The sequence below is a fragment of the Pseudophryne corroboree genome, chromosome 2, assembly GCF_028390025.1.
Source record: "Pseudophryne corroboree isolate aPseCor3 chromosome 2, aPseCor3.hap2, whole genome shotgun sequence".
Lineage (NCBI taxonomy): Eukaryota > Metazoa > Chordata > Amphibia > Anura > Myobatrachidae > Pseudophryne > Pseudophryne corroboree.
The window spans coordinates 315,675,548-315,698,300 of NC_086445.1; the positions used below are offsets into that span (position 1 = coordinate 315,675,548).

The 22,753-nt window shown below is 47.4% G+C and overlaps 1 protein-coding gene across 1 annotated transcript in view; it reads left to right on the forward strand.

Annotated features, from left to right (window-relative positions):
* Nucleotides 1-230: 230 nt before the first annotated feature.
* Nucleotides 231-22,753, forward strand: part of UCHL3 (ubiquitin C-terminal hydrolase L3) — a gene marked incomplete at its 5' end in the record, with an annotated part of 156,971 nt that continues 134,448 nt past the window's right edge. The window contains one exon of the mRNA XM_063952949.1: nt 231-365. Within this exon, the coding sequence (XP_063809019.1) occupies nt 231-365 (135 nt within the window). The remainder of the gene's footprint in view (nt 366-22,753) is intronic.

A 22,753-nucleotide genomic window follows, 5' to 3' on the forward strand; every position in this document is an offset into this window, starting at 1 on the left:
AGAGCAGGCAGCTGTTACATACAATCCTTATGTTTACAGCAGAAGTCTGCAGAGTGGAATCGCATTACATTTTTATCTAAATTATCATGTGTATACACTCTACTGTATTTGGCAGATTTCAGAAAATAAAAAGTTTGGAAATAGTGCCTCAAAATTGCACATTTTGCATTTAATTTCATGTTGTTCTCTGTCTGTTTTTATGTGCTGTCTGTTTTCTAATATTTAAATTTTTCCAGTTTCTCAAACAGTTGGGTGTTGGAGCCAGCTGGCAGTTTGTAGATGTTTATGGTCTCGACGCTGACCTGCTCAGCCTGGTCCCTCGGCCTGTGTGTGCGGTGTTGCTTCTCTTCCCAGTAACAGGAAAGGTGAGTGTCTACAGTGGTATACAGAGCTAGTGTCCCTAATATACCATAAGAAGGATACTGTCTGCTTTATAGTTAATGAGAATTTAAAAACCGTACACTTTGAAAGATTTGCATCTGATTGCTTATACATTTCTACACTATGATCAAAGCTTGCAAAGCAAATCTCTATGTTAATGCATCCCAAGGATCTTCACACCTACATTTAGTTTTACTAAACATACCTCTCCACTGAAGTATCTATCTGTTGTGGGGATTCCATCCCAGGGACACCCCAGCAAAGAATTCTCCCAAACTAATGCTGCACCCCTTTTAGTTGTCATTTTTTGTAAATAGAGGAGACCCAAACTATGGAATGTAAGTATTTAGCACTGCTACTGGCTGAACAGAGCTGTGACCCAGAACACCACAATTCTCCCTGTTGGGGTGAGGCAGCATGTCAAATAGAAATCTGGTCACCTAATGTACTAAAATGCACATGTATATGGAAAGTCGCCAGAAACCAACCTGACTTGGCGGCAGTCATCTGATTTATTTTTTTGATTGGTGAACAAACAGCATACACAATTTTAAGGCCCGTCATAGCATTGTAAGCATTTGGAGCGCCACAAGTGGCATGGTAGACTGGACCCACTGGTACCTGTATATCAAATGGTAAAAAAAAAAGAAAAATGATATATATAATTATATATATGTTCTATTCTACTTTTTTTTTTTATAACAGGGGAATACAGTCCATTATAAACTTATCCTTTAATAAACTCCCAGACCCCTATTTCAATAATTAATATAGTACTCCCTTAAATCCTTTGGAATTTGTTACCCGCACATTTTTGGCATAGCAGCCCTGTGCACCATTTTGGCCACACCCCACTCCATGTGTCCCTGGGCGGCAATAAAACCTCACTATCTATCCTGGCATAAGAGGTATACAGTGCATAGGCACTGTATACAGACCCCCGCCAGTATAAATATCTAGAAAATTGCGGGGCTAAAGCGCGCCATTAAGGGGGCGTGGCTTAGCCCTCACAGCTTTAACCAGCGCCATTTTCTCCTCACAGAGAGGGGCGGGAACGGCACAGTGTTTTAGTGCAATATATGTGAAAAGTAAAACACAATAGATAGGGAGCATGGTGTAAAAGAGCTGGTGAACGTCTTCTGTGTATCCCTGACACAAAATAGTCAGTGTAAGGTCGGCGGGTGTTTAGTACATGTGTGTCGGCATATCTGAGTACTCTGCCACAAAAACGGCTATGGGAATGTCTCAGTCGACACTGCCAACGCCTGATGGTACTTGGTTCATGTAAATAAGTGTCCACATGTCAGTAGATGTATGTTTTTCCAAAGAGAAAACTATATGGGAGACACAGACGTGGGTGGGTGACCCTGTCGGCACCAACAAATCTGACTGGGTAAAAATTGACAAAGCTATACCTGTATGTGTATATGTATAATATATTTCCCTCAGACCCCTCGGGGTTGTTAAAAGAAAAAAAGAAAAATTATTTTGCCCAGTTACTACTCCCTGATATCGACACAAATTCTATTTCTTATGTCGACCATATTGTTTCCTGATTAGATCCACAAAAATCAGCATTCAGTACATGTTTCATACACATTAAGAACGTATTAACGTCACTAGGGACCCTGCTGTTCCTGACTCTCCCTCTCTCTCTCTCTCTCTCTATATATCTATCTATATATATATATATATATATATATATCTCTCTCTCTATATATATATATATATATATATATATATATATATATACAGGTTGAGTATCCCATATCCAAATATTCCGAAATATGGAATATTCCGAAATACGGACTTTTTTGAGTGAGAGTGAGATAGGAACTTTTGTTTTTTGATGGCTCAATGTACACAAACCTTGTTTAATACACAAAGTTATTAAAAATATTGTATTAAATGACCTTCAGGCTGTGTGTATAAGGTGTATATGAAACATAAATGAATTGTGTGAATGTAGACACACTTTGTTTAATGCACAAAGTTATAAAAAAAATTAGCATAAAATTACCTTCAGGCTGTGTGTATAAGGTGTATATGTAACATAAATGCATTCTGTGCTTAGATTTAGGTCCCATCACCATGATATCTCATTATGGTATGCAATTATTCCAAAATACGGAAAAATCCGTTATCCAAAATACCTCTGGTCCCAAGCATTTTGGATAAAGGATACTCAACCTGTGTGTGTATATATATATATATATATCTCTCTCTCTCTCTCTCTCTCTCTATATATATATATATATATATATATATATATATATATTGATAATGTCAAATATTACCTTTAAACATAAGCAATATACTATTTACGGACTAAGTACGCTATTGGCGCACAGAGTACCGTAAGGGTACGCACTTAGCGTAGCAGACGCTAGGCCGTGGGCGCGACGCACGAGCGACACGTACGCTCACAGACTCACGCTTAGTATCGAACACGCTAAAGGCGTCCCGAGTACCGTAATGCTACGCTATCGGCGTAGCGGACGCTGCGCCGTGCGAGTGGGACACGAGCGGCGCAGACGCTCACAGAATGACACACAGTAAACCTTGTTAACACCACACAGTAAGGGTATATTTATACTCAAAACCTTAGCAATGTAATACTACAATGATGTAACGCTTATTAACCTTGATAATATGAAAGCTGTTTGAGCGATTGAGACGCTAAGAAAACCCTTTACAGTAACTAGTGAAAACACAAGACCTGGTTTGGATTTAAAAACCATTCCGGCTCTAACACCTTCGTGGATGATTCTTTAGAGTAAAAAGGGAAAAAACAGTACAGGTTATACACTACAAAACTAACATCAAAATCTAAACAGAATAACAAGGAATAATATGAACAATAGCATACAATTACAAACACAAGCAAACAGAATGAGAATAAATGGCAAACACTAAGGATAATAAAATGGCTACAGAGAACAATACATACGTGGGAATGATTCGCAAGCGCGTCCTGGATCCAGCCCTCAGCATTCAACGAGAAAGCCTTTCAGAGAGAGTGAGTGACTGGCCCAGGCAATGGTGGTCCTTATATACACAGCATACAGTAACAATACAATGGTCCCTATAATCTCATTGTTCATTGGACACAGGAATGTGTGTCTGCATTATAACAAAAGGTCATAGGTGGGTTTGAACAGGTGGGCTGTGTCTTTCTCCAACTGCTCAGGTGGGAGGTATCCTCAGGATTCCCGCCGCATGGATAATGAACAGCAAATACAGTAAATGTCCATAAACTACTTTTTGTACATAACTATACGCAGGAGCGAGCGATCCTTTCCTAACTAGCATCGGAATGTTACTCATAAAATACACTACAGCTGGATACTAAACACCACCTTTCAACCTTTATCTGACCCTTCCTATCATGCAAAGAGGGATCTCTCTGTCCAAGAACCGTTTAAACTAAACATACTTGCTGACATTGTTAAGGGGAATATTATCTATAAAACACACTATATGGGTTAAATATGTTGCGATCGAGTCGCTCGTTAGACGCTTACAAACTCCGCCGTAAATACACATCTCCATGCGCAGGAGACGTTGGAGCGTCCCCTACGCAACCTGAGGGGATGCGTACGCACAGGGGAGTGGGTGCACGAGCAGCGGGCATGTGCATTGGGGTTAGTACAAGGCATGTGAATCATGATATTTTTCGACTTTGACAATATATATATATAGGATAAAGAAATCCGCGGCACTCAAGCAGGCTAGTGGAAAGATGCAAAATAGTGTCCCTTTATTCGCCTACATGTTTCGGGGAAGCTCCCCGTCCTCAGGGCTGGACAACAGTGAAAACCCACATAGAAAACATTTATATACAGCACAGACAAAGACATCAGTGTAACAATTGTACTCACGTCTCCTCACGGCGCTGCCGCCCACCTGCACACGCTGCTTGCTTCCGCGTCGCCAGGCTATGACGTCACGATGCGCCGCGGGACGGGGAGGTTGTCATGGTAACAGGTAAAACAAGATCGCAGGCTCCCACATCTCTGTAGAGCCTGTAAAAAACATACATACATTTATAGCATGAAACAGCACATTTAAAATACATAAATATCACCGCAAGGGAGAATATCAAAATAGCCCCTATCAATCGCTATATTATTATATTATTATACCATATGCAAAAACTATCCCACAAATTGGCTAGTTTATAAGCCTATCTATAGTGGCATACTATTCTGATACTGGAGACACAAAATTAACCCAGTGCTACGCTACCTCCCATATAAGGAATATATAATAACATGAAGGTTAAACAAATAAGTACTCTCTAATTGGGTTAAAGAAAACACTGTAACCCCAAATTTTCATTAAGACCACCAGGGGACAGTGTTCCCAGTCTAAAGATCCAACGTGACTCTTTTTGTAAAAGTAACTTATCCCTATTGCCACCCCTCAACATGATGGGGGTATGGTCAATAAGGATAGCTCGAATGCTGGCCACCCCATGTTTTGCCAACAGGCAATGGCGAGCAAATGGCTGGTCACTGGAACCCTTCTCGAGCGCCTTTTTAATTGCGCTCCTGTGGAGTGCCATCCTTTCCCTAAATTGTCGTATGGTCTTGCCCACATAGGCAAGACCACACGGACATGTGAGCAAATATATCACATGAGTAGTGGTACATGTAAGCCGATGTCTAATGGGTATTTTCTTGCCCGTTTGTGGATGATTAAAGGTAGTGCCCGTCTGCAAAGTATTGCAGGTGGCACATCCCAGACACTTATAGCACCCCATCTTGGGTCTAAGAAAATGAGCTTGATCAGATCTAGTCATATTAGTAACATCCAGACGAACCACATGGTCCCCTATGTTGTTAACCCTAGTGTGAAGCAAGCAGCGTGTGCAGGCGGGCGGCAGCGCCGTGAGGAGAGGTGAGTACAATTGTTACACTGATGTCTTTGTCTGTGCTGTATATAAATGTTTTATATGTGGGTTTTCACTGTTGTCTAGCCCTGAGGACGGGGAGCTTCCCCGAAACATGTAGGCGAATAAAGGAACACTATTTTGCATCTTTCCACTAGCCTGCTTGAGTGCCGCCGATTTCTTTATCCTGTTGTAATCATCATCTGACCTGGAGGGCACCGCAGCAAAGCAACTCTTCACTACTTGGAGTGCCGGTATAAACTTTTCGCCCTGGGCTGCAATAAATATACCTTAGTTTGGCAAAAAAACACATAATATAGTCAGTAAGACTATATATGTGTAAAATCCCCTGCCAAAAATATCCTGAAAAAAGCGGGAGAAGTCCGCCGTGAAGGGGGCGGGGCTATCTCCCTCAGCACACTGGCGCCATTTCCTCTCACAGCTCCGCTGGAAGGACGCTCCCCAGGCTCTCCCCTGCAGTTTCCAGGCTCAATAGGGTAAAAAAGAGAGGGGGGGCACTAAATTTAGGCGCAAATTGTGTTTTATAGCAGCTATAGGGGAAAAATCACTGTGTCTAGTGTGTATCCCTGCATTATATAGCGCTCTGGTGTGTGCTGGCATACTCTCTCTCTGTCTCCCCAAAGGACTTTGTGGGGTCCTGTCCTCAGTCAGAGCATTCCCTGTGTGTATGCGGTGTGTCGGTACGGCTGTGTCGACATGTTTGATGAGGAGGCTTATGTGGAGGCGGAGCAGGTGCCGATAAATGTGATGTCACCCCATGCGGGGTCGACACCTGAATGGATGGACATGTGGAAGGAATTACGCGACAGTGTCAACTCCTTACATAAAAGGTTTGACGACATAGCAGATGTGGGACAGCCGGCTGCTCAGCCCGTGCCTGCCCAGGCGTCTCAAAAGCCATCAGGGGCTCTAAAACGCCTACCTCAGATGGCAGACACAGATGTCGACACGGATATTGACTCCAGTGTCGACGACGATGAGACTAGTGTACATTCCAATAGAGCCATTCGTTATATGATTACGGCAATGAAAAATGTGTTGCACATTTCTGATATTACCCCAGGTACCACAAAAAAGGGTATTATGTTTGGGGAGAAAAAGCTACCAGTGGTTTTTCCCCCATCTGATGAATTAAATGAAGTGTGTGAAGAAGCGTGGGCTTCCCCCGATAAGAAACTGGTAATTTCTAAAAAGTTACTAATGGCGTACCCTTTCCCGCCAGAGGACAGGTCACGTTGGGAGACATCCCCTAGGGTGGATAAAGCGCTCACACGTCTGTCAAAAAAGGTGGCACTACCGTCTCCGGACACGGCCGCCCTAAAGGAGCCTGCGGATAGAAAGCAGGAGGCTATCCTGAAGTCTGTATATACACACTCAGGAATTATACTGAGACCGGCTATTGCTTCAGCATGGATGTGCAGTGCTGCAGCTGCGTGGTCAGATTCCCTGTCGGAAAACATTGATACCCTAGATAGGGACACTATATTGCTAACCGTAGAGCATATTAAAGACGCTGTCTTATACATGAGAGATGCACAGAGGGATATTTGCCGGCTGGCATCTAAAATAAACGCAATGTCCATTTCTGCCAGGAGAGGATTGTGGACTCGGCAGTGGACAGGAGATGCAGATTCTAAAAGGCACATGGAAGTTTTGCCTTACAAGGGTGAGGAGTTGTTTGGGGATGGTCTCTCGGACCTCGTTTCCACAGCGATAGCTGGGAAGTCAGCATTTTTACCCCATGTTCCCTCACAGCCAAAGAAAGCACCGTATTATCAGGTACAGTCCTTTCGGCCCCATAAAGGCAAGCGGGTTAGAGGCGTGTCCTTTCTGCCCAGAGGCAGAGGTAGGGGGAAAAAGCTGCAACATACAGCCAGTTCCCAGGAACAAAAGTCCTCCCCCGCTTCCTCTAAGTCCACAGCATGACGCTGGGGCTCCACAGGCGGAGCCAGGTACGGTGGGGGCCCGTCTCAAGAACTTCAGCGACCAGTGGGCTCGCTCACGGGTGGATCCCTGGATTCTACAAGTAGTATCTCAGGGGTACAAGCTGGAATTCGAGACGTCTCCCCCTCGCCGTTTCCTCAAATCTGCCTTGCCGACAGCTCCCCCGGACAGGGAGGCAGTGCTGGAGGCGATTGACAAGCTGTTTTCTCAGCAGGTGATAATCAAGGTACCCCTCCTTCAACAAGGACGGGGTTACTATTCCACAATGTTTGTGGTACCGAAACCGGACGGTTCGGTGAGACCCATTTTAAATTTAAAATCCTTGAACACTTATATAAGAAGGTTCAAGTTCAAGATGGAATCGCTCAGGGCGGTGATTGCAAGCCTGGACGAGGGGGATTACATGGTATCACTGGACATCAAGGATGCTTACCTGCATGTCCCCATTTACCCTCCTCACCAGGAGTACCTCAGATTTGTGGTACAGGACTGTCATTACCAATTCCAGACATTGCCGTTTGGTCTGTCCACGGCACCGAGGGTATTTACAAAGGTAATGGCCGAAATGATGATACTCCTTCGAAAAAAGGGAGTTTTAATTATCCCGTACTTGGACGATCTCCTTATAAAGGCGAGGTCCAGGGAACAGTTGTTGATCGGAGTAGCACTAGCTCGGGAAGTGCTACAACAGCACAGCTGGATCCTGAATATTCCAAAGTCGCAGCTGGTTCCTACAACGCGTCTACTGTTCCTGGGGATGGTTCTGGACACGGAACAGAAAAAAGTGTTTCTCCCGGAGGAGAAGGCCAAGGAGTTGTCATCTCTAGTCAGAGACCTCCTAAAACCAAAACAGGTGTCGGTGCACCACTGCACGCGAGTCCTGGGAAAGATGGTGGCTTCTTACGAAGCAATTCCTTTCGGAAGGTTCCATGCAAGGATCTTTCAGTGGGATCTGTTGGACAAGTGGTCCGGATCGCATCTTCAGATGCATCGGCTGATAACCCTGTCTCCAAGGACCAGGGTGTCGCTGTTGTGGTGGCTGCAGAGTGCTCATCTTCTAGAGGGCCGCAGATTCGGCATACAGGACTGGGTCCTGGTGACCACGGATGCCAGCCTTCGAGGTTGGGGGGCAGTCACACAGGGAAGAAACTTCCAAGGACTATGGTCGAGTCAGGAGACTTCCCTACACATAAATATTCTGGAACTAAGGGCCATTTACAATGCCCTAAGTCAGGCAAGACCCCTGCTTCAACACCAGCCGGTGCTGATTCAGTCAGACAACATCACGGCGGTCGCCCATGTAAACCGTCAGGGCGGCACAAGAAGCAGGATGGCGATGGCAGAAGCCACAAGGATTCTCCGATGGGCGGAAAATCACGTGATAGCATTGTCAGCAGTGTTCTTTCCGGGAGTGGACAACTGGGAAGCAGACTTCCTCAGCAGGCACGACCTCCACCCGGGAGAGTGGAGACTTCATCCAGAAGTCTTCAAGCTGATTGTAAATCGCTGGGAATGGCCACAGGTGGACATGATGGCGTCCCGCCTCAACAAAAAGCTAAAAAGATATTGCGCCAGGTCAAGGGATCCTCAGGCGATAGCTGTGGACGCTCTAGTGACACCGTGGGTGTACCAGTCGGTTTGTGTGTTCCCTCCTCTGCCTCTCATACCCAAGGTACTGAGAATAATAAGAAGGAGAGGAGTAAGAACTATACTCGTGGTTCCGGATTGGCCAAGAAGAGCTTGGTACCCAGAACTTCAAGAAATGATCTCAGAGGACCCATGGCCTCTGCCGCTCAGACAGGACCTGCTGCAGCAGGGACCCTGTCTGTTCCAAGACTTACCGCGGCTGCGTTTGACGGCATGGCGGTTGAACGCCGGATCCTGAAGGAAAAGGGCATTCCGGAGGAAGTCATCCCTACGCTGATTAAAGCTAGGAAGGAGGTGACCGCAAACCATTATCATCGCATATGGCGAAAATATGTTGCGTGGTGTGAGGCCAGAAGGGCCCCAACGGAGGAATTTCAGCTGGGTCGATTTCTGCACTTCCTACAGTCAGGGGTGACTATGGGCCTCAAATTAGGTTCCATTAAGGTCCAGATTTCGGCTCTGTCGATTTTCTTCCAAAAAGAACTGGCTTCACTGCCTGAAGTTCAGACGTTTGTTAAAGGAGTGCTGCATATTCAGCCCCCTTTTGTGCCTCCAGTGGCACCTTGGGATCTCAACGTGGTGTTGGATTTCCTTAAGTCACATTGGTTTGAGCCACTTAAAACCGTGGAACTAAAATATCTCATGTGGAAAGTGGTCATGCTGTTGGCCTTGGCTTCGGCCAGGCGTGTGTCAGAATTGGCGGCTTTGTCATGTAAAAGCCCTTATCTGATTTTCCATATGGATAGGGCGGAATTGAGGACTCGTCCCCAATTTCTTCCTAAGGTGGTATCAGCTTTTCATTTGAACCAACCTATTGTGGTGTCTGCGGCTACTAAGGACTTGGAGGATTCCAAGTTGCTGGACGTAGTCAGGGCCCTGAAAATCTATGTTTCCAGGACGGCTGGAGTCAGGAAAACTGACTCGCTATTTATCCTGTATGCGCCCAACAAGCTGGGTGCTCCTGCTTCAAAGCAGTCTATTGCTCGCTGGATCTGTAGTACGATTCAACTTGCACATTCTGCGGCTGGACTGCCGCATCCTAAATCTGTAAAAGCCCATTCCACGAGGAAAGTGGGCTCTTCTTGGGCGGCTGCCCGAGGGGTCTCGGCTTTACAACTTTGCTGAGCTGCTACTTGGTCGGGTTCAAACACATTTGCTAAATTCTACAAGTTTGATACCATGGCTGAGGAGGACCTTGAGTTTGCTCATTCGGTGCTGCAGAGTCATCCGCACTCTCCCGCCCGTTTGGGAGCTTTGGTATAATCCCCATGGTCCTTACGGAGTCCCCAGCATCCACTAGGACGTCAGAGAAAATAAAAATTTACTCACCGGTAATTCTATTTCTCGTAGTCCGTAGTGGATGCTGGGCGCCCATCCCAAGTGCGGATTGTCTGCAATACTTGTATATAGTTATTGCCTAACTAAAGGGTTATTGTTTGGAGCCATCTGTTTGAGAGGCTCAGTTGTTATTCATACTGTTCACTGGGTATAGTATCACGAGTTGTACGGTGTGATTGGTGTGGCTGGTATGAGTCTTACCCGGGATTCCAAATCCTTTCCTTATTGTGTCAGCTCTTCCGGACACAGTTTCCTAACTGAAGTCTGGAGGAGGGGCATAGAGGGAGGAGCCAGTGCACACCAGGGAGTCCTAAATCTTTCTTAGTTGTGCCCAGTCTCCTGCGGAGCCGCTATTCCCCATGGTCCTTACGGAGTCCCCAGCATTCACTACGGACTACGAGAAATAGAATTACCGGTGAGTAAATTCTTATATATATATAGATATATTTATATATAGATATATATATATATATATATAGATATATATATATATATATAGATATATGTGTGTATATGTGTATTTAAATGTGCATAAGGGTTTATAATGAATGCTGAAGAAAAAGCTATTCCTTTTCATATGCTGGTCGCTCTGTTGAAAAAACTCTAGGTCAGCCGTGACAAGATGGTTTCAAATCCTCACGAGGAGGCCTGAGTGTTTATTCTTTTCCCGCCGTGGATAGAATAAAGTGAGAGTCAACCCCTGTCCTGCACGGGGCCCTGTCACAGAGGATACAGGAAACTAAGTGATATTTTAATTATATATACGTTGATTATACTTGCATTACATGCGTATGGGGGAGTGCTTGTGTTCAGAAATGGTCGGTTTCTTTGTCATCCGATATAATTACCCTGGAGAGAGATGGGATACTCCTTAAGTTGGGTCATATCTAGAACAGTGTAGCATACTACCGTGCGACTACAAGGGATTTGGAACTTTTGGGTTCGCGAGCCAATTCGATGGCGTTCTCGGCTAGGAGGGCGTTGTGGATTCACTAAGGGGATGCTGGTGCTGACTCCCAGAAGAAGCGGAGTCTCTTCCCTATGAAGGTGAAGCCTGGTTTGGTGATGGCTTTGTTAATTTGCTCGCGGCAGATACCACTCGTAAGTCTACCTTCTTGGCCTAGGATGCCTCACTACGGTTGGGGACGCATTATGGTAGGATGCAGTCATTTCGACCGAAAGGATAAGGATTCCCTTTTCTTTACAGGTAAAGGAAGGTTAAAAGAGGTAGGAGGTCAGCTACCTTTTTCAAGTTCACAGGCAGAACTCGTCCTATGTTTTCTGCCACGTCCACCGCAGGACGTTGGGTCTATCTTGCGGGAGCCCACACCGGTGGGACCACGTCTAAAACTCTTCAGTCAGCCCTGGAAAGGACATGGACCAGTGAGTAAAGGATAGAGTCCCTAGTGGGACATACGGGAGTTTTTCCAGACGTTTCCCCTCACTGATTTTTTCAAATAGACTTTACCGATTCTCCTCTGGACAGGGAGGTAGTAAGTGACGCAATACAAGAGTTGTGTCAGGATGAGGTCATTGTCCTGCTGTCCCGGTCACAAAAATAAAAAAAAAGATGAGAAGCTGTTATTCAAGCTTTTTCATGCTTCCGAGGCCGGACGGCTCGGTCAGACCAAATCCTATATCTGAAATCTCAAATTTCCTACTTAAAATCTATGAGGGATTCTCTCATGGCAGGATTCTCTACTCCGAAAATGGAGAAAGGAGGCCTAATTACGGTTTCTTTCGCATTAGGCTTACCTGAGGTTTGCGATTCAGGATTGTCGTTACCAATTCACCAGAGTGGTGATGGTATGAGGGGTTTCCTTCGATAGTAAGGAGACCTAATTATTCTGTACTGGATCGCTCTCCGGATTACGAAGGGATCAAGAAGCCAAATGGTGAAAAACGTTGTTTCTCCCTGATAGTTCTTCGACAACAGAACTTGCCAAAATCCCTGTTGGTTCCAACGATGCGGTGGTCGGCTTGGGAAATATTATTTGCTTCCAGTAAAAAAAAAAAAAAAAAGCCCTGAGGATTCAGAGTCTGGTCAGACCTGCAACAGGGTCAATCCTTCAATATATTCAGTTACTGGAAAAGAGGGTTTCGGCCTACGAGGCCATTCAGTGGGCAGCTTGCATGCCAGAGTGTTAGCGGGACCTGTTGGACAAGTGGTCCGGTTCCCACCTGGGATAATCATGGTTTCAAGACCAGAATATCACTCCTGTGGTAGCGCCGCAATTCTCACCAGGACAAGGGTCAAGTTAGGACACTTGTCACCACGATAACGGTCTGGAGTTAAGGGCCGTTTATAGCGGTTTTCTACAAACAAAGACCGGAGATGAAATGGCAGAAGCCAGAAAGCTTTGTCTCTGGGCGACAAAAACGTTTACGCGCTCTGTCAGCGATGTTCGTTCCAAGAGTGGACAACGGGGAAGCAAAATTCCTCGGCGGACCCGTTCTCCAGCCAGGAGAGTGGAGTCTTCATCAAGCGAGTGTCACAGAAGTGACAAGTTTTGGGGAATTCAATAAATAGACAAGATGGCGTCTCGCCTCGACAAGAAACTTCAGAGATATTGTTCCAGGTCGAGGGTCCCTCAAGTGATAGCGGTGGTCGCCCTAGTGACACCGTGGGTGTTTCGGTCGGTCTATGTGTTCCCTCCACTTCCACTCTTTCCAAAGATGCTAAAAGATCATACGAAGAACAAAGGTTCAGGTGATCCTCATTCTTCCAGACTGGTCACGAAGGGCTGGTATCCGGATCTTCAGGAATTACTCATAGGAGTTCTCTGACCTCTTCCTCTGAAAGAGGATCTGTTACAGCAGGGGCCGTGTGTGTTCCAGAACGTACCGCGGTTTCCATTGACGGCCTAAGGGTTGAACGCCGGATCCCAACCCGAAGGGGTATTCCCAGTGAAGTCATCCCTACTCTTCTTCAGGCAGAAAAGAAGTAACGTTACAACATTACCGCCATTTTTGGAGAAAGTATGTGTTTTGGTGTGAATCCAAGAAAGTTCCTACGGAAGTATTCCAGTTGGGTCGTTTTCTCCATTCTTTTCCTACAAGATCGTGTGGATGCGGGTCTTAAGTTGGGCTCGATTAAGGTTCAGTTTTCAGCCTTATCGGGTTTCTTCCTACAACAATTAGCCTCTTTTCCAGAGGTCAAACTTTCCCTTGTGCCTATCACTGACCTGGTTGGAGAGTGTTGTGGACTCGGGGCTTCTTCCGGTGACCGGGAAGAGGAACCGCTACTGGGTCGCAGTAGAGATGGCCGGATGTAGGTCTTCCTCATACAGGATAAAGACTGTAGGCAGGAGGCACGGAGGAATGCTTGAAGGTCTCCTGAAAGACAAGACTTGTAAAAGTGTTGAGTGCTGAGGCACAGAGGTGCTGGAGATATTGAGGTGCTGAGGCACGGAGGTGCTGAGGCACAGAGGTGCTGGGAGGCACGGAGGTGCGTAGAGGCGCTCGGGCGCTTGGAGGTACTGATGTGCTTGGAGGCACGGAGGTGCGTGGTGGCGCTTGGAGGCACGGAGGTGCGTGGTGGCGCTCGGGCGCTTGGAGGCACGGGGGTGCGTGGTGGCGCTCGGGCGCTTGGAGGCACTGATGTGCTTGGAGGTGCGTGGTGGCGCTCGGGCGCTTGGAGGCACGGAGGTGCTTGGAGGCACGGAGGTGCGTGGTGGCGCTCGGGCGCTTGGAGGCACTGTAATGCTGGGAGGCACGGAGATGCTTGGGAACACTGAGATGCTGGAAACACTGATATGCTTGGAGACACAGAAGTAGCAGGAACAAGGGAGCTCTGGAGATCATGGTTTCTGACAGGCAGAATTGATGATACACAGGCACCGGATCTCTGCCCGGCGTCTGACTTTAAACCTCCCGCCTTTGCCTGATTGGCGGAGCGGGCAGGTGACGTCAGCCCCGCTCCGCCTACCTGACCTCAGTCAACATGGCGGCGCCCTCGCTCCGGGAAGCCGCCGAGGAGACCCACCGACCCGACGCCGGAACCCCGAGACCGCCGGAGGAGAGAGGCGCCAGGCCATCCAGGACACCCGCAGAGGCAAGCGCGGCCGACGCTGCCCGCGAGGTGTGACAGTACTCCCTCCTCCAGGAGTGGCCCCTGGACACTTTCCGGGCTTAGTTGGATGTCTGGAGTGGAAGATCCGAACCAGTCGGGGAGCCGTTACCTCAGTAGCATTGATCCAACTTCTCTCCTCAGGACCATAACCTTTCCACTCTACCAAGTACTGTAGTTTTTTATGAAGATAACGAGAGTCAAGAATAGCTTTGATTTCAAATTCTGTCCCAGCTTCAGACACTAAAGAAGTTGGTCTAGGGGATGCTGAGTGGAACCGATTCAGAATAAGGGGGCGGAGGAGAGAGACGTGAAAGGAGTTTGGAATTCGAAGGTGGGAAGGCAACCCTAATTTGCAAACGACCGGGTTCAAGACTTGCAGCACTGAGAAAGGACCAATGAACCTTGGGGCAAATTTCATAGTTGGTACTTTCAAACTAAGATTGCGGGTAGAGAGCCATACCTTGTCGCCAACCTTATATTGAGGAGCTGCTCGTCGCTTCCTATCCGCAAAGAATTTATAGTGACCGGAAACTCTCTTGAGATTGGCATGAACTCGACTCCAGATTTGGTTAAAATGTCGGAGAGTAGAGGCTGCAGCAGGAACTTCTTCTGGAGGACAAATGGGCAACTCCGGAACTTGGGGATGAAATCCATAATTAATAAAGAATGGAGACTCACCAGTTGAAGAATGATATAGATGGTTGTGGGCAAACTCAGCCCAAGGCAATAACTCCACCCAGTTATCTTGAGAAGGAGAAAGGTAAACACGGAGAAAAGTCTCTAGATCCTGATTGACACATTCAGTTTGCCCATTAGTCTGTGGATGGTAAGCAGAAGAGAACTTGAGTTTAATTTGTAGAGCTGAACAGAGGGCTCTCCAGAATCTTGCTGTAAACTGTACCCCTCGATCTGAGACTATTTCTAGAGGTAACCCGTGCAGGCGGAAATGCTCCTGGATAAATAACAGGGCCAACTTGGAAGCGGATGGTAATCCGGTCAACGGAACAAAATGTGCCATCTTAGAGAATCGGTCAATAATCACCCAAATGGTGTTATGACCCTTAGAGAGAGGTAGTTCAGTAACAAAGTCCATCGAGATATGAGTCCAAGGCCTTTTAGGAATGGATAAAGGATGCAACAAGCCCGCAGGCGGCAGACGTGGAGTTTTGTGCTGAGCACATTGAGGACACGAATTAACATACTCTTGAACATCTTTTTTCATAGTGTACGATCTTCGCAGAAATTCCCACATTTTCTGAACTCCCGGATGACCAGAAAACTTAGAAGTGTGAGCCCACTGCAACAGTCTTGGTCGAAATTTAACTGGTACCGACATTCTTCCAGGAGGAGGGCCCAACCCAGTGGGAGCTGCAGAAATAGAGATGGGACTAAGGATTAATGCCTTCTCCATTGTATTCTCCTCATCCGAAGCCATCACTGAACGGGATAAGGCATCCGCCTTGGTATTAAGAGTTCCAGCCCGATACTTGATGATAAAGGAAAATCTGGCAAAGAAGAGCGCCCATCTTGCCTGACGGGGATTCAAACATTGGGCCGTCTTTAGGTACAGTAAATTCTTGTGATCCGTAAAAATTGTAATTAAGTGTTTAGTACCCTCCAGAAGATATCTCCATTCTTCTAAAGCAGATTTAATTGCCAGCAGCTCTCTGTCTCCAATGGTGTAATTTAATTCAGCAGGGGAGAACTTGCGAGAATGGAAACCACACGGATGCAACTTCCCATCTGAGGCGTACTGCGAAAGTACAGCACCTATGCCTACCGTGGAAGCATCAACCTCCAGAAAGAATGGTTTTAGGAAATCTGGCTGCTGAAGTACGGGAGCGGACATAAAGGCTATCTTCAGCTGTTTGAACGCTGCTACTGCTTCAGAAGGCCAATTGCTTGGGTCAGCCCCTTTCTTAGTCAGAGCAGTAATAGGTGCCACGATAGTAGAGAAACCTCTTATAAATTTTCGATAATAATTCGTGAATCCTAGAAATCGTTGCACTGCTTTCAAGGAAAGAGGTTGAGTCCAATCTCGGATGGCTGAGAGTTTCTCCGGATCCATACGCAATTCAGTTCCAGAAATAATGTAGCCCAAAAATGAAATAGAAGGAACCTCAAAGGTGCACTTGGAGATTTTGCCATAAAGATGGTTCTCGCGCAACCGAAGGAGTACTTCCTTAACTTGTAGTCGGTGCTCAGAAAGATTCTTCGAAAATATCAGAATGTCATCCAAATAGACTACTACATTCAGATACAACATGTCCCGAAAAACTTCATTAATGAATCCCTGAAAGACGGCGGGGGCGTTGCTGAGGCCAAATGGCATTACCAGGTACTCGTAATGCCCATCTCTAGTATTGAAAGCGGTCTTCCACTCATCCCCTTGTCGAATACGTATCAGATTGTATGCTCCCCTTAAGTCAAGCTTAGTAAACACTCGAGCTCCACGCACTCTATCAAAAAGCTCTGTGATGAGCGGCAGAGGATACTTGTTCTTAATGGTGACTTCATTTAAACCACGATAGTCAATACATGGTCTCAGGCCTCCATCTTTTTTCTTTACAAAGAAGAAGCCAGCTCCCGCTGGGGAAGTGGAGGGACGGATGAACCCTTTCTGCAAATTCGACTTAATGTACTCTGACATAGCTTGTGTCTCTGGAACCGACAAAGGATAAGTGCGACCTCGAGGCGGCATTTTTCCAGGAATAAGCTCAATAGGACAGTCCCAGGGCCTATGCGGAGATAATTTATCAGCCGCCTGTTCCGAGAAGACATCTAAACTTTCTCGATAAGCCTCTGGAATAGACTCCACGTCCAACTTGGCCGATGCATGGAGTGGAACGACAGGAGCAAGACAATTCAATCGACAGAAAGGGCTCCAAGAAATTATTTGTGTCGACCCCCAGTCGACATGAGGGTTGTGAAGCCTGAGCCAGGGAAGACCCAAAACGAGATCATGAGACATCTCCTGAATAACCAGAAACTCCAGTTGTTCTCGGTGCAAAGCTCCCACTTGTAGCTGAATTGACTCAGACTGACTCGTAATCAAGGCGTTAGGAATTTGAACACCGTTAATTGCTGTGATCGTAATAGGTCGCTCGACCAACTGTAACTTCAAGCCCAAACTCTGGGCGCAGGAGAGAGAAATAAAATTCCCCGTAGCTCCTGAATCCAATAGAGCCATAACAGTTTTGACTTCTGTTTCAGTAGACAAAGATACTGAGAGTAAACAGTCCACTACTGGAGAAGATTGAGAAACCACACCCAGCTTGACTTCCCCGGAACAGGCTGGGACTGCCCGTTTCCCGGGCGAGACTTGCAAAGCTTGAGAAAGTGATCCGCGGCTCCACAGTAGAGGCAAAGTCTATTCTCACGCCGCCGCTGTCGCTCCTCTGGAGACGGTCGAGACCGATTAATCTGCATGGGTTCGTCTGGAGCTGTCGTAACCGATTGTTTAGACGGAGGAGCCCGGAATCTGCATCGATCAGACCGAGAACGTTTGCCAACTCGTTCCTACATGCGGAGATCCACTTTCACACAGAGCGAGATCAACTGTTCCAAAGAATCTGGCAAATCCCTTGTAATCAATTAGTCTTTAAGATGGTCGGACAGCCCGTTCCAGAAAGCGGCCCGTAAGGCATCATTATTCCAGCGCAATTCGGAGGCTATGGTCTGAAAATGAATCACATACTGACCTACTGAACGGGAGCCTTGTCGAACTCGGAGTAGATCTGAAGAGGCAGCGGTCGTTCTGCCAGGCTCATCAAAGATCCTGCGGAAAGATGAGATGAAATTGGTGTAGCTGGAAACCAAAGGATCCGATCGCTCCCATAACGGAGACACCCATTCCAGCGCTGAGCCCTCAAGCAAGGAAATAATGTATGCTACTTTGGATCGATCCGTGGGGAAGTTGTGTGCGAGGAGTTCAAACTGTACCTCGCACTGGTTAAGAAAACCACGGCAATTCTTCGGGTTGCCGTTGTAGCGAGAGGGAGTGGGAAGCTGAAGGCGTGACCTGGTTCCGGACACAGCGTGAGCATTATCGGGAGCGACTACCGGAGCAGGCACCGGAGCTGGAACCAGAACTACTGAAGCCAGGGAAACCTGAATTTGATCCAGCCTGCCGGATAGTTCTTGGAGATACCGCATCACCTGGTTTTGCGCCGCCTCTTGACTCTGAACATGGGAAGCCAGATCTTGGGTGGCACTCGCTTCTGGGTTCCGATTCCCCGGGTCCATGTGGCCTGTGTATACTATCACTGACCTGGTTGGAGAGTGTTGTGGACTCGGGGCTTCTTCCGGTGACCGGGAAGAGGAACCGCTACTTGGTCGCAGTAGAGATGACCGGATGTAGGTCTTCCTCATACAGGATAAAGACGGTAGGCAGGAGGCACGGAGGAATGCTTGAAGGTCTCCTGAAAGACAAGACTTGTAAAAGTGTTGAGTGCTGAGGCACAGAGGTGCTGGAGATATTGAGGTGCTGAGGCACGGAGGTGCTGAAGGCACAGAGGTGCGTAGAGGCGCTCGGGCGCTTGGAGGTACTGATGTGCTTGGAGGCACGGAGGTGCGTAGTGGCGCTTGGAGGCACTGATGTGCTTGGAGGTGCGTGGTGGCGCTCGGGCACTTGGAGGCACTGATGTGCTTGGAGGCACGGAGGTGTGTGGTGGCGCTCGGAGGCACTGAGGTGCGTGGTGGCGCTCGGGCGCTTGGAGGCACTGATGTGCTTGGAGGCACGGATGTGCGTGGTGTCGCTCGGGCGCTTGGAGGCACTGATGTGCTTGGAGGCACGGAGGTGCGTGGTGGCGCTCGGGCGCTTGGAGGCACTGATGTGCTTGGAGGCACGGAGGTGCGTGGTGGCGCTCGGGCGCTTGGAGACACTGTAATGCTGGGAGGCACGGAGATGCTTGGGAACACTGAGATGCTGGAAACACAGATATGTTTGGAGACACAGAAGTAGCAGGAACAAGGGAGCTCTGGAGATCATGGTTTCTGACAGGCAGAATTGATGATACACAGGCGCCGGATCTCTGCCCGGCGTCTGACTTTAAACCTCCCGCCTTTGCCTGATTGGCGGAGCGGGCAGGTAACGTCAGCCCCGCTCCGCCTACCTGACCTCAGTCAACATGGCGGCGCCCTCGCTCCGGGAAGCCGCCGAGGAGACCCACCGACCCGACGCCGGAACCCCGAGACCGCCGGAGGAGAGAGGCGCCAGGCCATCCAGGACACCCGCAGAGGCAAGCGCGGCCGCCGCTGCCCGCGAGGTGTGACAGTGCCCCTGTGGCACCATGGGAGCTTACCGTGGTGTTGCAGTTCCTGCAATTTCATTGGTTGAATTGTTCAATAAGGTTGAGTGGAAATTCCTCACTTGGAAAGTGGTCATGCGGTTGGCTTCGGCATCCGCAAGGCGGGTATCTGAATTAGCGGTTTGTCGCACAAGAGCCCTGTTTAATCTTTCACGAAGATAGAGCAGAGTTGAGAACTCGTCTGCACTTTCTGCAAAAGTGGTTTCATCGCTTCACATGAACCAACCTAGTATGGTGCCGGTGGCTACTGACGCCTGGGCGACATCGAAATATCTCGATGTAGTCTAAGTTTTGAAACTCTCTGTTGCCAGAATAGCTCAGATTAGGAAAACAGACGCTCTGTTTATCCTGTATGTTCCCAACGATATTTGGATTCCACGCTGGATCTGTGATGCGATTCAGCAGGCTCATTCTACGGCTGGATTGCCGTTACCGAAATCGGTGTAGGCCCATTCTACCAGAAAGGTGGGCGCGTTCTGGGTATTACAGCTTTGCCGAGCGGCTCCTTGGTCGGGTTAAAACACCTTTGCAAGGGTTACAAGTTTGATACCCTGGCTGATGAGGACCTCATGTTGGTCAATCGGTGCTGCAGAGTCATCCGCACTCTCCCGCCCGTTCTGGAGCTTTGGTATAAACCCCATGGTCCTTTTGGAGTCCCCAGCATCCTTTAGGACGTATGAGAAAATAGGATTTTAATACCTACCGGTAAATCCTTTTCTCTTAGTCCGTAGAGGATGCTGGGCGCCCGTCCCAGTGCGTACTGTAGTTATCAGTTTTGGTTACACACATGCTGTGTTACTTTTTAGTCGGCCTGTTGCTGACGTTATTCATGCCGTGGCATACATTATGCTATTATTGGTGGTGTTTACACGCAGGTTGTGTTACGTTTTCTGGCAGCATATTCTTCATGCCTCAGCTGGTGTTCTATTGAATGCCACGTTCTGCGGCATGCTGGAGGTGTGAGCTGGTTTGACGCTCCCCGTGGTTTAAATGATAAATTCTTTCCTCGAAATGTCCGTCTCCCTGGGCACAGTTCTTTAACTAGAGTCTGGAGGAGGGGTATAGAGGGAGGAGCCAGTTCACACCCCTTTTAAAGTCTTAAAGTGCCCATGTCTCCTGCGGATCCCGTCTATACCCCATGGACCTTTTGGAGTCCCCAGCATCCTCTACGGACTAAGAGAAAAGGATTTACCGGTAGGTATTTAAAATCCTATTTTTTGCTGCTTACTGTAAGTCTCCCTAAATTCGTACTCTGTTACTGTCGTCCTATATACACTTTATATATCAGTCATCATGGAAGTCATCCAACCAAGAGTGTAACTATAGACATAGCAGACTGTGCTGCTTCTACAGGGCTTTGTTTATTATTGTAGATACAACTTATGTATGTATGCTTTTGACAGAGTGTAAAAATACCCAAAAAGATATTAACACAGAGAGAAATAAAGATACTAAAGAGAGAAAGAGACCGTAAAGGAGAGACAAAGAAATAACAACAATAACACACAATATGGTGATAGAAAACAAAATAGCAGCACCTACATTAAACAGGAGACAGAGACTGTGGGGGATATTCAATTTGGTCCGAAGAGACATCGGGAGTAAAAACTCCCGATGTTTCTTCGGGTGCTGCGGTCGGGCTATTTAATTTGCTCGGCCGGTAACAAGTCCTCTTACACCCGAAAACACACAGGTTCAGTGAAACCTGTGTGTTTTCGGGTGAAACAGCCCCGTTTTCGGTTGAAAACGGGGCTGTTATCGGGCATTTTGCTTCGCCTGCCGGAGGCCCCGATAAGCGCCGGCTTATCGGGGCCAATTAAATAGCCCCCACCGGCCGATACTTATCACCCGGCACCCCGGGCCAAATTGAATATCCCCCTGTAAAGGAAACAGATCTAATAAAATAGAAAGCTTGCAAACACAAAAACATACGAAAGCAGAAAATTCACTATCCAAAAGGGAGAAACATTAAGCGAAAGGAAAAAAAAGATGCACACAAGGGGTGTGGGATGGAGGGAGACTAAAGAAAACATAAAATAATTCAGACCACCTGAACAGAAGAAACATACTCAAGGGAAGATGTATCAAACCATTGAAAGAGACTGTGGAGAAGTTGCCCATAGCAACCATTCAGAATCTAGCTATCACTTATCTAGCACAGTATATAAAATAACAGAAGCTGGTTGGTTGCTATGAGCAACTTATCCAATTTCTCTCAAATGTTTGATACATTTCCCCTCAGAATGTAGGGGGAGTAGACTGATAATAAAATAAAAAAAAAAGCAAAAGTACTTTCCCTACAACAGAGGGAAAGATATTGAACTAGTGCAAATACTGAATAACAACTACCCAGTTCAGTTTAATGGGGGTCATTCCGAGTTGTTCGCTAGCTGCTTTCGGTCGCAGCGCGGCGATTAGGTGAAAAAGCTGCATTTCTGCGCATGCGTATGGTGCGTAGTGCACACGCGCAACGTACTTTCACACAAAACTATGCAGTTTCACACAAGGTCTAGCGACGCTTTTCAGTCGCACTGCTGATCGGCGAGTGATTGACAGGAAGTGGGTGTTTCTGGGTGGTAACTGCCCATTTTCGGGGAGTGTGTGTAAAAACACAGGCGTGCCCGATAAAAACGCAGGATTGGCTGGGGAAACGGGGGAGTGGCTGGCCGTACGCAGGGCGTGTTTGTGACGTCAAAACAGGAACTAAATAGTCTGAAGTGATCGCTAGCTAGGAGCAAGTTTCGAGCTGCTCAGAAACTGCACAATCTCTTTTTCTCTAACGTCCTAGTGGATGCTGGGGACTCCGTCAGGACCATGGGGAATAGCGGCTCCGCAGGAGACAGGGCACAAAAAGTAAGCTTTTAGGATCACATGGTGTGTACTGGCTCCTCCCCCTATGACCCTCCTCCAAGCCTCAGTTAGGTTTTTGTGCCCGTCCGAGCAGGGTGCAATCTAGGTGGCTCTCATAAAGAGCTGCTTAGAAAAAGTTTTTTAGGTTTCTTATTTTCAGTGAGTCCTGCTGGCAACAGGCTCACTGCTACGAGGGACTTAGGGGAGAGAAGTGAACTCACCTGCGTGCAGGATGGATTTGCTTCTTAGGCTACTGGACACCATTAGCTCCAGAGGGATCGAACACAGGCCCAGCCA